The 14452-nt window shown below is 37.6% G+C and overlaps 2 protein-coding genes across 2 annotated transcripts in view; both read left to right on the top strand.

The window, feature by feature from the left end:
• Positions 1-14452, top strand: part of TTC28 (tetratricopeptide repeat domain 28) — a 628115-nt gene that overhangs the window by 265656 nt on the left and 348007 nt on the right.
• Positions 653-1436, top strand: LOC112676336 (signal recognition particle 19 kDa protein-like; the record flags this gene model as incomplete). The annotated part of the gene is made up of 1 exon (XM_035706732.2): positions 653-1436. A coding segment is annotated over one exon (438 nt), but the record flags the coding sequence as incomplete, so codon positions are not given.

Genomic DNA, 14452 nt, shown 5'->3' with positions numbered 1-14452 from the left:
AATTACTTACAGCTAAATCTGATCAAAGCAATAGGCTCAAAATAACTTATGTGGCATTTAAAGCAAAGAGGGGAGGCAGGATGTTTCAAATGATGGACATTTCTAATTGTTCCTTTTGAAAAATAGTCATTATTTTGAATGTCTGTGTTCCTCCATGTTTGCTTTCAGAAACAAAACAAAACAAAACAAAAACTACTTCCACTTTTATTTCATAGTTTTTGCCTATCCTAGAATATCCTTACAGGGAGAGAATTTCTTTGGGGCAGTTAATTACATGTTAATTATCATGGCCTATTTATGGTTTTGACTTCCTTCTCTATACTTCCCTAGTATTAGAATACTTGTATTCTTTTAAGGAGGCTATTTTGGCCAATCTTTGTTATTTTACCTATATTGTTTATAGATTTAGGCAGAAGATTGCTGTCATTTTCAGAAACTATTTGGTCAAATCCTCTTGTAAACTTAGTATAGTTATTTGGTGGTTATTTCCTTAGCTACTGGTTATATCCTTCATAATTATCTATAAGACAAGCTTTTTAAAAATATAAAAGAGATTAGATGATAAAGCTGCAGTCAGTGGTCCTTACTCTCATAATTAAAATATCTAGTGAGTGCAGATGTTAAACAGTGGTATATTTATTAGAAGATGTGATTGGGCCGGCCCGCCGCCGCGCGGTCCCCGGCCGAGCAGGACAGGTTCATCTGCATCTACCCCGCGTACCTGAACAACAAGAAGACCATCGCCGAGGGCCGGCGCATCCCCATCAGCAAGGCTGTTGAAAATCCTACAGCTACTGAGATTCAAGATGTGTGCTCAGCAGTTGGACTTAATGTATTCCTTGAGAAAAATAAAATGTACTCTAGAGAGTGGAATCGTGATGTTCAGTACAGGGGCAGAGTCCGGGTCCAACTCAAGCAGGAAGACGGCAGCCTCTGTCTCGTACAGTTCCCATCACGTAAGTCAGTAATGTTGTATGCAGCAGAAATGATACCTAAACTAAAAACAAGGACACAAAAAACAGGAGGTGGGGACCAAAGTCTTCAGCAAGGAGAGGGAAGTAAAAAAGGAAAAGGAAAGAAGAAGAAGTGACCGCGTATGGGAACCACATCTGGTACTACTGAGAGAGACCATGAACGAAGGCTTCTAATTTAAGAGAAACAGCTTTTTATTTGCATCATTTAACCGAACTATGGACATCTCTGCCTCTCAGCTTCAGCATCAGAGTTGACAGTGAAGTAAATTTGCATCAGAACTTTGCATCTAGCTCTTACGCAGTATAAAAGAAAATTTTGTTTGCTTTTCAACGCAGTTTTTGTGGAAGAGAGAAGCATACTTTTAAATGGACAGTGAACTCTACCATAAGTTACTTGAAATCCTGTATCTGTCCTGTGTGTAAACATGTTTTAGATAAATGAGTTTAAAGATTCGAAATACACATTTTCTTCAACGTCTAGTTAATGAAATAAAATTTGAAACTGAAAAAAAAAAAAAAAAAAAAAAAAGAAGATGTGATTGGAATCTCTGGATTCCAGGGTTCTTCATCTTCTCTTCTGCAATGGAAGGATTCTGTCAATAGGCCTATAATGCCCTATGCTAAGTGTCACTATGTAAGTAAAGCAGCCTGAGCATTTGGGATTCTCTTGATTTGCTCATCTTTTACAAAACACTGGATGCTTATAAGCAATTAAACCTTTGTCTGCCATATGAAGGAAGGGGTTCATAAAGTATCTGAAGGAGTTAAAATAATCAAAGTCAGACTTTAAGGTGTTTTGTGTATATGTGTGTTTGGAGAAATAGGAAATATGAAATAGGAAATATGAACTTGCCTTATATTTTCATCTTTTTTGTATGTTGAACATCTAGCACAATACCTGGCATTTAGTAGGCACTTGATACATGTTATTTGAATAAATGAAAGAATCCAGTAAATGATGTAAGGTACTTCCAAATATAAAGTTATCTCTAGGAGTGGGCTCACCAATATCCAGTGTTCTCCTACTTTCTCTTTTACTTGCTCTTCATGCTAGTCTACCCTGCTCTTGTGGTATTCTTCATCCTTTTGCTGTAAATTAGAAGAAAAGAGAGATTCAGCTAAATGCAAGCTTCCCCTAGAAACATAGACTGTTTTGAAAGGGACTTAGCTCACCTACATTTTACTGATGGAAGTATTCCTGGGTTTCGAAATGGATCTGTTCTCCTGACTTCAGTGTTTGCTCCCATATAGTACAAATCTTGTTGCTTTTCCCACTTAGACATTTGCTAAGTAGGACATATTGGTAGGGGTGAGGGTTCAAAGAGGCTGATTGGAAGGGAGAAGGAAAAAGGAAGGAGGAGCAGAAGGAAAAGCTGACCATCAGCACCCAAGAGACCCCATCCTGCCTCTGTTAGGAATAGTTATTGTGTCTATCCAGTGTGTAGAACAAAGAGCATAATCTTGCAAAAATTAGATATCAGTGTCTTACACTTACTTTCTTTCTTTAAAAAAAAAAAGTGATAAGACAAAGCAGGAACAATAGGGAGGTGGGGGAGAGGAAGTGGCAGCTGGCAGAAGGTTCAGGGAATATGGCTGGGACTGCAGGGAGAGAAAAACATTGCCATGTGGGTGAGTGAAATGCTGGAGTTTCAAAGCAGGAGTAATTTTACACTGAAAATCCTATAATTATGTGCTTGGCTGTTTAATAAAAACATCCCGCGGTGAAATTACTATATATTTACTCTGTATCTGAAATGCAGAATATCTTAAATACATGTGTCATCATGGGATGGGTGCTACATCCGAAGTTTTCCAACTATAAATGATCAATTCAGAGTTACCTGATTAAATCTATCATTTGTCAGTCTTGAAGTTTTCCTGTTTTCTGAACTCTTGGAAGAAAATTTCTGTGCATACAAATGGCTATTTTATTAACTTCTTAGATGTGAACCTACTGTGGAAAAAAAGAAAGTGGTAGCAGGGGTGGTTAGGTTGAATCTGTATGCCTTCATGCAGGCTACCTGGCCTAAGGTTGGAGCTTATGCTGGGTTTCTAAGTGGTGGAACCATGTGACTCTGAATACAGACAGACATTTCACTGCTTTAATGACAGTTAAAATGACCTTGAGTAAATGGAGTTAACTGTAGTATTGCCTAAGTCACCTGAGGGTATTCTTAAAAACACAGATTCTGATTTGGTGGATATGGGGCAAGCGCTGAGTTTCTGCCTTCTTCTCAGGTGGTGCTCATGCTCCTGGGCCAGGGGCAGCACTGAATAGCAAGGGTTTACAGTGTTCTTTCACAATGTTACGCTCCTCCTCTTGGTAGTTCTGCCTTTCTTGAGCTGCGGTCTCTCCAGCTGTCTCCTCCCTCTGCTTCTGTTTTTCACAGTTTGTGCCTTGCCTTCTCTGTGTATCTCTGCCTTGTCTTTCTCTGCTTCTCTCTGCTTTCCCCTTCTCTGCCTTCCCTCTTTATCTCCTCTCTCTGACAATCTGCCTCTCTGCTTATCTCCTCCTTCAGCCCATTCCTTCTTTTTCTCTCTCACACTCATGTGCACCACACTCACAGAATTACACTGTAGGGCACAATTGTGCTCGGTGAAGAATGTTGACCAGTATTTAATGATGTTGATGACATATTTCCCATTTTGAGCCTAAGCCAAAGCTTGCTTTCTCCTTGTTCTCAGAGATAAGGAACAATGCCAAGGATAGGGTGCTGGATTTTTATTCACCATTGGGAGACATTGAGACATTCTAGAGGTGATCATGGCTCCCTCAAAAGTATTAGAAAAGCTCATAAATCCCCCAGGCTGGTTTAGTTACTACAGAAGGCTACAGTGGTCATTCTGAATTCAGTAATCTTAGCTGATGAGCTGAATTCCTCCCCCTAATTTAATTACTACTTTTCAAGAAATCATACTTCTTGCAGCCATGCATCTATTTGCCCCCAAGATTTAGTCCAGAACAGCTAGCTAGTAATTTTGAACTAATTACTTAAACCTTGGGCATTGAGTTCCTCATCTGTAAAATATGAGTTTAACTAGATGGTCTCCAAGGCTCCTTTTAGCTATGACATGCTGTGATTTTTTAAAGTCATTAGGTAAAGAACATTTCAAATATTGACTGTTCAAATTCCTGTTTGGATCTTTTTCTCACGAAAATACAAATTTCTGGGGAGCCTGGGTGGCTCAGTAGGTTAAGTGTCTGCCTTTGGCTCAGGTCACAAACCTGTGGTCCTGGGATCGAGCACTGCATCCCACTCTCTGCTCAGCATGGGAATCTGCTTCTCCCTCTTCCTCTGCCCTTCCCCCCTCTTGTGCTTGCTTTCTCTCTCTCTCTCTCACTCAAATAAATAAAATCTTTATATATTTTTAAAAGATTTAATTTATTTATTCATGAGACACACAGAGAGAGAGAGAGAGAGAGAGAGAGAGAGAGAGAGAGAGACATAGGCAGAGGGAGAAGCAGGCTCCCTGCAAGGAGTCCGATGCAGGACTTGATCCTGGATCCTGGGATCAGGACCTGAGCCAGAGGCAGACACTCAACTGCTGAGCCATCCAGGCATCCCTTAAAAAAAAAAAAAAAGTAAATTTGTTTGTAAAATGGGGCTAGACTTGTTATGTTCTGGGTTTAATTAAGATTAATCAGTATATTTCATTCATCTTGAGTAATGTAGGTAAAGGGTAATGTAAGCAAAAAATCATTTTTATTTACTTTAGAATACACTGTAAATTTTTTCCCCCAATTGGTTTGCTTGGGCTAATATTGGACATGGTTTGTATTTGTGAAGCTACCTGGAGCTATCACTATCTGGACATAATATATAATACTAGATAATCTGAAGCCTAAAAAACCCAACTGAGTGCATTTTACTTTTCAGTGCTCTGGATATCCTCTATTATTACTGAACAGGACAATTAATAAATCTTTTAGAAGATACCACTGTTTTTGGAAACATCTGTTGTATTTTCTTTTGGTTTTGGTGGGGAAAAATGAGGATGCGAGGTAGAATGAGTAGGGCCTTGCAAAGCTGAACTCTTTAGTTAACTGAGTCTTTTTTACTAAAAATGGTCCCTGTACTCATTAGATACAGTACTCATATTCTGGTACTAGTTTGAATGTTCCTTGGATTTGACATCTCAAAGTTTTATATATTATATGTTCTCTATCAAATTATTTAATTACCAGGAAACTATACATGATTATTTATCTTTTGTCATAAGATGTGATTTTTTTTCATGATTTATGAAAAAAATCATAACATGATAACATGATCACTGATAACAAATTCAGTCAGTGATAACGCAGATTGAGATGTGTCATCTCTGGTATCACAATAAAGGTTTGGATAGATAGGGAATATGAGATTGGACGAAATGTAGAATAGTCTTTATATAAAATGTTCATTTATCCCTCAAAACAGGTACATCTTGCTTTAAAAAAATGCACTAAATTCTCTGTAGTGAGGGCACCATTTACAGAGGTTTGTGGAAGGTAAGGTAACTGAAAAAGGATAGTAAGATATCTGGACCTGGTTTTCTGATGAAGCCTGAGCACTGGCATCGAAGAAAAGCTATGTGATAGAAGCTGTAGCTGCAGAGGAATAAAGTCACTGAAATAGTCTTGATGAAGCCAGGAGGGAGCTGAGGAGTCATAGGAGAAGGATCAGGAATAATGCTCTGATACCTCTCTCCTCTTGCATTCTCACCTCTCATTGGCTGAGCCCAAAAGCCTGGACTAAGAGAGCTATAGTTGTCCAGAAAGGTTGGCCTCCTGGGGCATGGAGGGAGGCAATTAGGTAGGGTATGGATAAGGCCGTAGAATTATCAGCACAGGAAAGGTAGAATTGGTTGATTTACAAGTAGAATGTAGCCCTAATGTAAAATGTTGATATACAGGTAGAAAGGTTGATTTACAGGTAGAATTTAGCCTCAATGTAAAATGAAGCACATCTGTGATTTCATCTCATGCTGACTATATATTCCTGTTAATCTTATATTCTATATCTTTTAACATCTATCATTTAAACTTTTTATAAATAATTTTCACTGTGCTTTGTGAATACCATAAGAAGAAGGAGTTCAAAAAAAAAAAAAAAGAGGAAGAAGAAGAAGAAGAAGGAGAAGGAGGAGTTCTATATGGAACTAAAAGCCCAAATCACTTTGTTCTGTAGATTTTATTTACTTTTATAAATATTTATTATACTCAAGAAAAGGAGACATGCTAGTTGGTCAAGTTGACATTTTCTTTTAAAGCTGATGAAAGATACTTTAAATTAAGCATGAACCTTTGAAAAACCTGCCAGTTCATTTTTAAAACATGACCTGTTCTCTGATGTACATGGATTGTATTAAGAAAGGATTCTTTCTGTTTTAGCACCCGATCTTTTCTTTTGAATGATGTGTTAGTAATCTAATTATAGTACGTGTTACAACTGATCACACTGAATGTAACCTTTTTCAAATATGTCTGTAGTCGACATACCTTCATGATACAACTTGGAACTCCCCGTTGCCTACTACCTTTCTAGAAAGTTTACAAGCTAGTTTTGTTTGTAACCCATTAGAGTAACATGCAGTACTGTGAGAGTCTATCCTTTGAATGAGAAAGTTCTGTCTTAATCACAAACAAAACAACAACAAAATCCTAACTTTTTAGTACATTTACAAACAAGTAAGTGCTTCAGTGTAGCCCTTTTGTATTCAAGATATGAGAGTTCTCTGGCCTTGCTGGTCTTACTTCCACTATCTACTGAGATGAACTACACCTGATAAGTAAAGCCTCTGGCCCTGGTAATGAGGCCAGGTATATTCCTATCATAACCTTGGTTCATTTTTAATCCCTGATCAACATATTCTTTAGAGTAAAATACTCCTCTAATATTAACTTTCAAATACAAACTTCTAAGAAAAGAGCTGGGTGTTTTTTGTTTTTATTTTTTGGTTTGTGTTTGTTTTTTTGTTTTGGTTTGGGGTGTGTGTGTGTTTTGCAAATGTGGCCTAGGATGGACAAAAGTCATGGATACTCTTAAGTAGTGGCTCCTTGAAAAGCCAGACACCCTTCTAAGTCATTGATTGTAAATCTAAAGTACATTGGCTTACCATTGTAGTTTGAGAGAGTAACTTCAAGTGTATGCACCCTAGCCAGGACATGATCTCATTCTGGACTGTTGGATCTCCTTCCCTCTTAGTGTTGTTTAATAGTTATCTTTTTTAGAGCATATTTTTTTTAGGGCATATAGGTAGGTAGGAAAGCTGAAGTATTAAAGGGTATTATTTTGTTGGTGTGTTTTTATAAAGTCTTAAAATGGGTGTTGTTAAAAATTTTAAAGTCTTCTCACTCTCATAAATGTTTTTGCACATTCTTTCAGCACCACTGACTGTTCTATCAGTTTAAACACACATCTTACTAGACAGTGTGCATTTACATGTTGTAGTAATCACATGCATTCAAATGTGATTTCAGGGGCAGCCCAGGTGGCTCAGTGGTTTAGCACTGCCTTCAGCCCATGGTGTGATCCTGGAGACCCGGGATTGAGTCCCATGTCGGGCTCCCTGCATGGAGCCTGCTTCTCCCTCTGCCTGTGTCTCTGCCTCTCTCACTCTCTGTGACTCTCATGAATAAATAAATAAAACCTTTAAAAAAACAAATGTGATTTCACAGTAATATTGCAGCATCCTGTTATAATGAGGGGATAGAAGCATTCTTTGTAGTTTTTCATCATTATAGTAAAAGAAAATTAAAAATAAGACTACTGTGTATCACTACTCTTTTGAAGTCACGGAAGAAATAAGGAGCCACATGAATTGTTTGGGTAGCTTAAGGAAAAACTAAATAAGGAAAAGCAGCTACTTTATCTATAGCAAATTTCTTCTGGAGTTATCTAAAAAGTTTAGTTTCTACCGTCTTGCATATTCCATCCTTGTCTACTTTATTCACTTTATCATATGTAGCCTTGTCACAAATATGGAAAACTATCTGAAAATGCAAACCTCAGATCATGCCTTTTTGTACTGTCTCATTTTTTAAAAAGATTTTATTTGAAAGAGCTGTACAGTCTCAATTCAGTTCTCTTGCAAAGAAGAATGAAAGCAGTGTAGAAGTGAAATGATTATGAATACTTGAATATGATCCTTTAATGCTTTTTATTTCATTTATTTATTTTAGAAAGTGAGAGAAAAAATAGAAAGAGAGAGAGCAGGAGCATAAATGAGAGGGGCAGAGGGAAAGAGAATCTGAAGCAGACTCTGTGCTGAGCACGGAGCCCAGTGCCGGGCTTGATCTCAGGACCCTGAGATCATCACCTGAGCCACAACAAGGGTCGGCTGCTTAACTGACTGCACCAACCCCCCAGATGCTTTTTTTTTTTTTTTAATTTATTTATTTATTCATGAGAGACACGAGAGAGGCAGAGACACAAGCAGGGGGAGAAGCAGGCTCCATGCAGGGAACCCAATGTGGGACTCGATTTCAGGACTCCAGGATCATAGCCTGGGCCCAAGACAGGCGCTAAATCGCTGAGCTACCCAGCATCCCCCTCTAAATGCTTCTTAAAAATAACTTTACTGAGATGTAATTGATATACAATAAACTTCACATATTTAAAGTGTACAGTTTGATAAGTTTTGACATATGTGCATCCCATGAAACCATTCTCATAGTATTTGCCATCTCCCAAAGTTTCCTTGTATATGCCCTTGTAGTTCCTACCAGCAATGCCCTCTCCAGGCAACAACCAGTTTCCTTTTTATAAATTAGGTTGCATTTTCTAGATTTTTAAATAGAAATGGAATCGTAGCGTATATACTTTTGTGTTTGGCTTCTGTCACCCAGCATAATTATTTTGAGATTTATCCATATTGTTGCATATGTCAATAGTTCATTCCTTTTTCTTTTGGAGTAGTTCCTTTGTATGGATGCACCAAAATATATTTATTCACTTGCCTATTAATGGACATTTGGATGGTTTCTAGTTTTTTGTTTTTTTGTTTTTTAAATAAATAAATCTGCTATAAGAATTGTATACAGGGGCAGCCCGGGTAGCTCAGCGGCTTAGTGCCGCCTTTGGCCCGGGGCGTGATCCTGGAGACCCAGGATCAGTCCCTCATCAGGCTCCATGCATGGAGCCTGCTTCTCCCTCTGCCTGTGTCTCTGCTTCTCTCTCTCAGTGTCTCTCATGAATAAACAAATAAAATATTAAAAAAAAAAAAGAAATTGCCAAGCTGTTTTAAAAAAAAGTTGCATCATTTTACATTCCCCCTGTGAATTTATGAGAGTTCTAGTTTCTCTGCATCCTAACCACACTTGGTATATATGGCCAGTCTTTTAATTTTAATCACTTTAATGGGTGTGTTAGCAGTATCTCATTATGGCTTTAATTTTCATTTTGTTAATGACTAATGATGTTGAACATTTTTTTCTTGTGGTTATTTGCCATCCATACACCTTTGGTCAGATAGTTTTTAAAAATTGGGTTGTTGGTTTTCTGATTGTTGAATTTTGAGGGTTCCTTTTACCCTGAATATAAATTCCTTTATCAGATATATGCTTTGCAGATTTTATTTCAGTCTCCAGCATATCTTTTTATTCCCCTAATTGTTTTTTGAGGAGCAACAGCTTTTGATTTTGATAAAGTCCATTTTTAAAAATTTGTTACCTTAATGACTTGTGTTATATGTAAGAAATCTTTGCTTAACTCCAAAGGCACAAAGATTTTCTCCTGCTTTCTTCTAGACATATTACAGTTTTACATTTTATATTTTGGTCTAAGGTTGATTTTTAGGTTGTGTGTGTGTGTTTTTTTTTTTTTTTTGTATATGGTGTGAGGTATGGATCCACATTTTGGGGAGGGGAAGAGGCATATGGATATTCAGTTTTAGCACCCTTTGTTGGAGAGTCTATTCAGTCTTCACTGCCTTGCTTTTGTCCTCTGTCTAAAAACAATGGATTTTTCTTATTGTGCCCTTCTGCTTTTCTTCTATGTTGTTCAGCACTGTGAAAACAAAATGAGAACAGATAAAGACCAGACTCTTCAGAAAATAAACAAGACCTTTAATAATCTGGCCCCAATTCAACTCTCCTTGTTCATCTCCTAACAAAACTAGCTTCTTCCCATCTCCCTCTGTTTTACTGTGTGGAATTGCTTTCAGTTCCCTGACTGTGATACTGGCTTTCATGCTTCTGTGCTTTCCCACAAGTTCTTCCCCTCTGCCTGAGATACTCTTTTCCCAGTGAATCATCAGCTCCTTTGTTAAATTCATCCAAATGCTTTGGAGAAACCTCCTATTGTCTAAGTTAAATGCTCCCTCCTTTGTGCTACCAAAGCACTGTGGACCTCTACTGAGTACTTTTTTTCTCCTTAAGATTTATTTATTTATTTGAGTGAAAGAGAGAGAGAGAGAAAGCAAGCGTGCACGCACAAGCAGGAGGAGGGACAGAAGGAGAGGGAGAGAAAGAATCCCAACCGGACTCCCTGCTGAGCACAGAGCCCTAATGCAGGGCTTAATCTCACAACCCTAAGATCATGACCTCAAGATGATAACCTGAGTTAAAAATCAACAGTGAGACATTCAATTGACTGAACCATCCAGGCACTCAGGTGCTGTACTTACTACTTTCTCTTGTCATTGTTTGCATTACCTGTCTTTCTTGACTGAGTTCAGAAGAAGACAGTCATTCAAGGCTAATTCATCTTTGTATCTCAATGGCTAGACCTCACTAAGTAAGAAAACATTAAAAGAATGGATGCTTGAGAGAAGGGAGAGGAAATTAGAAGTATTTTAAGAAAAAAATACTCATTGAGAAGAAAATACATTGTATTTAGATTTGGTTTACATTTGTGGGTAGAATGTCAAATGGGGTATAGGAAATCTTATATAGGACTACATATTTTCCATGAGTTTCTTTATTAACTTCACAGGTTTCTTGGTTGAAATTTGGTATTATTCTTTACATAATTAAGTGCAGTTAGTAAATTATAGAGGAAAATAACAAAAGACAGTAATCAAGAAATGTAGGTTGAGAATGGTATTTTCAATGTATATACATCTAAAGGGAGAGAAAACAAATTGTTGAATTAACAGCTGCTGAATTGTGGCACATATTTTTTTTTGTGTTTGTAGGGGAGTTCAGGTCTATATAGTATTTGGCACTTAGACATGCAAATTGGTATTTAATAAATATATGATTGATATGTGCCATATTTTTGTGTTACTGCTTTTAGCTGCTTGTGGTGAATGGCAATTAGTGTCACTGCCTTTTTGCACATAGTTTTAAGTTTTAAAGAATTCTTAATCCCGATGAAAGGGATTTAATTAGAAATGTCCATGGGATCTAATTTTGGTACTCATTTTCCATTGTGTTGCTCAGTGATGTTTGGCAAGATTTCTAAAGACTAATAAATTTAAATTAAAGGAAGAAATGATTAGAAATAATGCACAGACAAATATGCATGTGTACATGTGTTAATGTCAACGCATTGATTTCACTTTTTTCTTGCTTATGAGAATGGACTTCATCAAACAGAACAAGATTTGTGTTCTTCTAGCATTTGCAGAAACAGTCTCCAAACAGAGGCCCTGAGCCCATTAGCACTAATGAAAAGAGTTACCCAAGGGAATAAGATGAATGTCTGGTGTTTGCATGTGGTAATTTCATGTATGTTTTCTGCTACAAATAATGTCCCAATGCTTGCTTCTGTGTTTTCAGGTTCATGTGCCTTTTTTTTCTGATAGCTAAACTGTTAGGAATGACACATTTCATTACTGCCAATCATTTCATGACCTTATTTCCTAATGTTGAATATCACCTAAATAAATGTATCACAGTAGAGTTGTTCTTATATGTTGGTGGTATTGAAAGAAAATTGATGTTTCTCAGTTTCAGATTTGGTATTGAAATCTTAGTGAGAAGGATACACTTGTACCTAGCTTTGAGAATGTTGGACTTTGTTTTATTTATTTTTATTTTTTATTTTTTATTTTTTGGACTTTGTTTTAAAACAAAAAATTAGGTGTGGCTCAGAGGATTTTTTGAGCAATGACACTACTCTGCATAATGTTTTAATGGGGGACACATGTTGTCATACATTGTCTAAACCTATAGAATGTATAACAGTAAGTGTAAACCTTAACATAAACTATGAACTTTGGATGATAATATGTTAATGTAAGTTTATCAATTGAAACAAATATACCACTCTGGTGGGGGATGCTGATAATGGGGGAAGCTATATATGTGTGAGGTTATATGGGAAATGTCTGTCCCTTCTCTCAATTTTGCTGAGAACCTGAAACTGCTCTAAAAAAATTAAAGCCTTAAAAAAAAACAACACAAGGAAATAATAATAATTTTAAAAAGCAGCTGACTTCCCAACATATACTTTGCCAGTGTTTCAGAAAATAATAGTTTTATATAAAAATATGATCCTAATTAGTATTTGCAGCTAGCTTTATTACAAGCTATCAAGGAAGAAGTTCCCATGATCACAATGTTCTGTTTAGGATCCCAGAGGAGGCTGCAGGCCCAGTTACGCAGGTAGGATTCTGGCATACATGCTCTGTCTCCCTTTTCTGTTTGCATCTAAGCAGGCCTTTTTTTTTTTTTTTTTTAAAGATTTTATTTATTTATTCATGAGAGACATACAGAGAAAGGCAGAGAAACAGGCAGAGGGAGAAGCTCTCCCTGTGGAGAGCCTGATGCAGGGACTGGATCCCAGGACCCCAGGATCATGACCTGAGTCAAAGGCAGATGCTCAACCACTGAGCCACCCAGGTACCCCTAAGTGTAAGTTGAGAATGGAGACCCTTTATAATCTGTTTTATATGGTGGATTTCTAGTTAAAATTTTGTTTGAAGAAAGATACTGGCTGCTTCAGGATGTTGCTATTGATGATAGAGATGGAAGGGAGGAGGTAGAGGAAGAAAGGAGAGAGAGAGAGAAGGAGAAGTAAATGTTTTAGATTAGGGATTTGATGTTTTAGAATCAGGCTTGGGGCAGCCCCGGTGACTCAGCGGTTTAAAGCCGCCTGCAGCCCGGGGTGTGATCCTGGAGATCCGGGATCCAGTCCCACATCGGGCTCCCTGCATGGAGCCTGCTTCTCCCTCTCTCCCTCTCTCTCTCTCTCTCTCTCTCTGTCTCTAGGAATAAATAAATAAAATATTAAAAAAAAAAAGAATCAGGCTTGACTTGACTAGTTCTGTTATCTTGGACAAATGACTTCTGGACCTTGATTTTCTCTTCTGTAAATGGGGGCAGAGAGGTTTAAAGTAGATGATTTCAAGGTATATAATATCTCTACAGTATCCTATGTATTACTCAGAATAGGGGCAACCTGAGCGTGGAGAGATCAGAAGTCTGTGCTCTGGCTCAGCCAGCCTCACATCCCCAGGCTAAATGGTCTCATGAAGAGCTGTCAAAGCCTGACATTGGTAAGAGGCCACTCCAGTGCCTCAGAATTTCCCTCTGTAGGCCAGCCTATTGTGATCCACAAATATAGTTTCTCCAGTTACTAGTGTGCATCTGCTTGACAGTTGACTGGTGGCATGTGGGCTTACCATGAACCATGTTCTGTTTCTCAGGCTCTGCCTATGTACTACCTGTTATTTGATAGGCAGGTGAATGCCATTGGATCCAGAAAGGATTCCACCCCCCTACATGCCCTTCCCCACCAACGTCTTAGGCACTAAGCAAAAATCTGAAGCATATTTGGAAGTACTAGTCTATAACTCTGTAAAATGGAAAAATGGATTATTGGATTCTGTCTGGCAGCCCTTTTCCTTCAATCACTAAACCAAATTTGCTTGATCAATTCAAAATCTGATTTGAGAGGCTAGCACAGACAAAGGTTATTGCTTAAGTGGGTGAGGTATATGACTACAGTCAAATCTTTTTTTTTTCCAATATGATCCTGTTATAACACCTGAGATAACCACTGGAGATAATGGAAGAGATTTCCTTTAAAAATCTTTTAGACTCTTTTCCTTATCATTACAGGATAAGGAAAGGGAGAGGAAGGGAGAGGAAATTAGAAGTATTTTAAGAAAAAAATACTCATTGTATTTAGATTTGGTTTACATTTGTGGGTAGAATGTCAAATGGGGTATAGGAAATCTTATATAGGACTACATATTTTCCATGAGTTTCTTTATTAACTTCACAGGTTTAATTTTACTCATTACAATCCATGTTCTAGAATTCAATCCATAGGCTTAAACCTGTTAGTAGTTAAAACTATGCCAAAGTGTTTTTGCACCAGTAGTGGGTGTTCTTATTAATGGGGTAATCTGATTATTAGGGTTATCATTATTGCTGTTTTAGGAATGGACTCTGTTATATAGTTCAGTAATTCTCTAGAAGGTTAGAGGAACCAGGGTAATTCTTGGTAAGATCCCATCCTGTTTTACTTAGAGAGCTGAAGATGGGTAATGTGAAGCCCGAATAGAAAAGGGGAGAGCAGAATAGTAAAAAGGGCAAGGTCAAG

Source organism: Canis lupus, chromosome 26 (genome assembly GCF_003254725.2).
Source record: "Canis lupus dingo isolate Sandy chromosome 26, ASM325472v2, whole genome shotgun sequence".
Taxonomy (NCBI): domain Eukaryota; kingdom Metazoa; phylum Chordata; class Mammalia; order Carnivora; family Canidae; genus Canis; species Canis lupus.
Note: the sequence above shows the minus strand (reverse complement) of the source record. Positions and strands in the feature narration are given on the sequence as shown.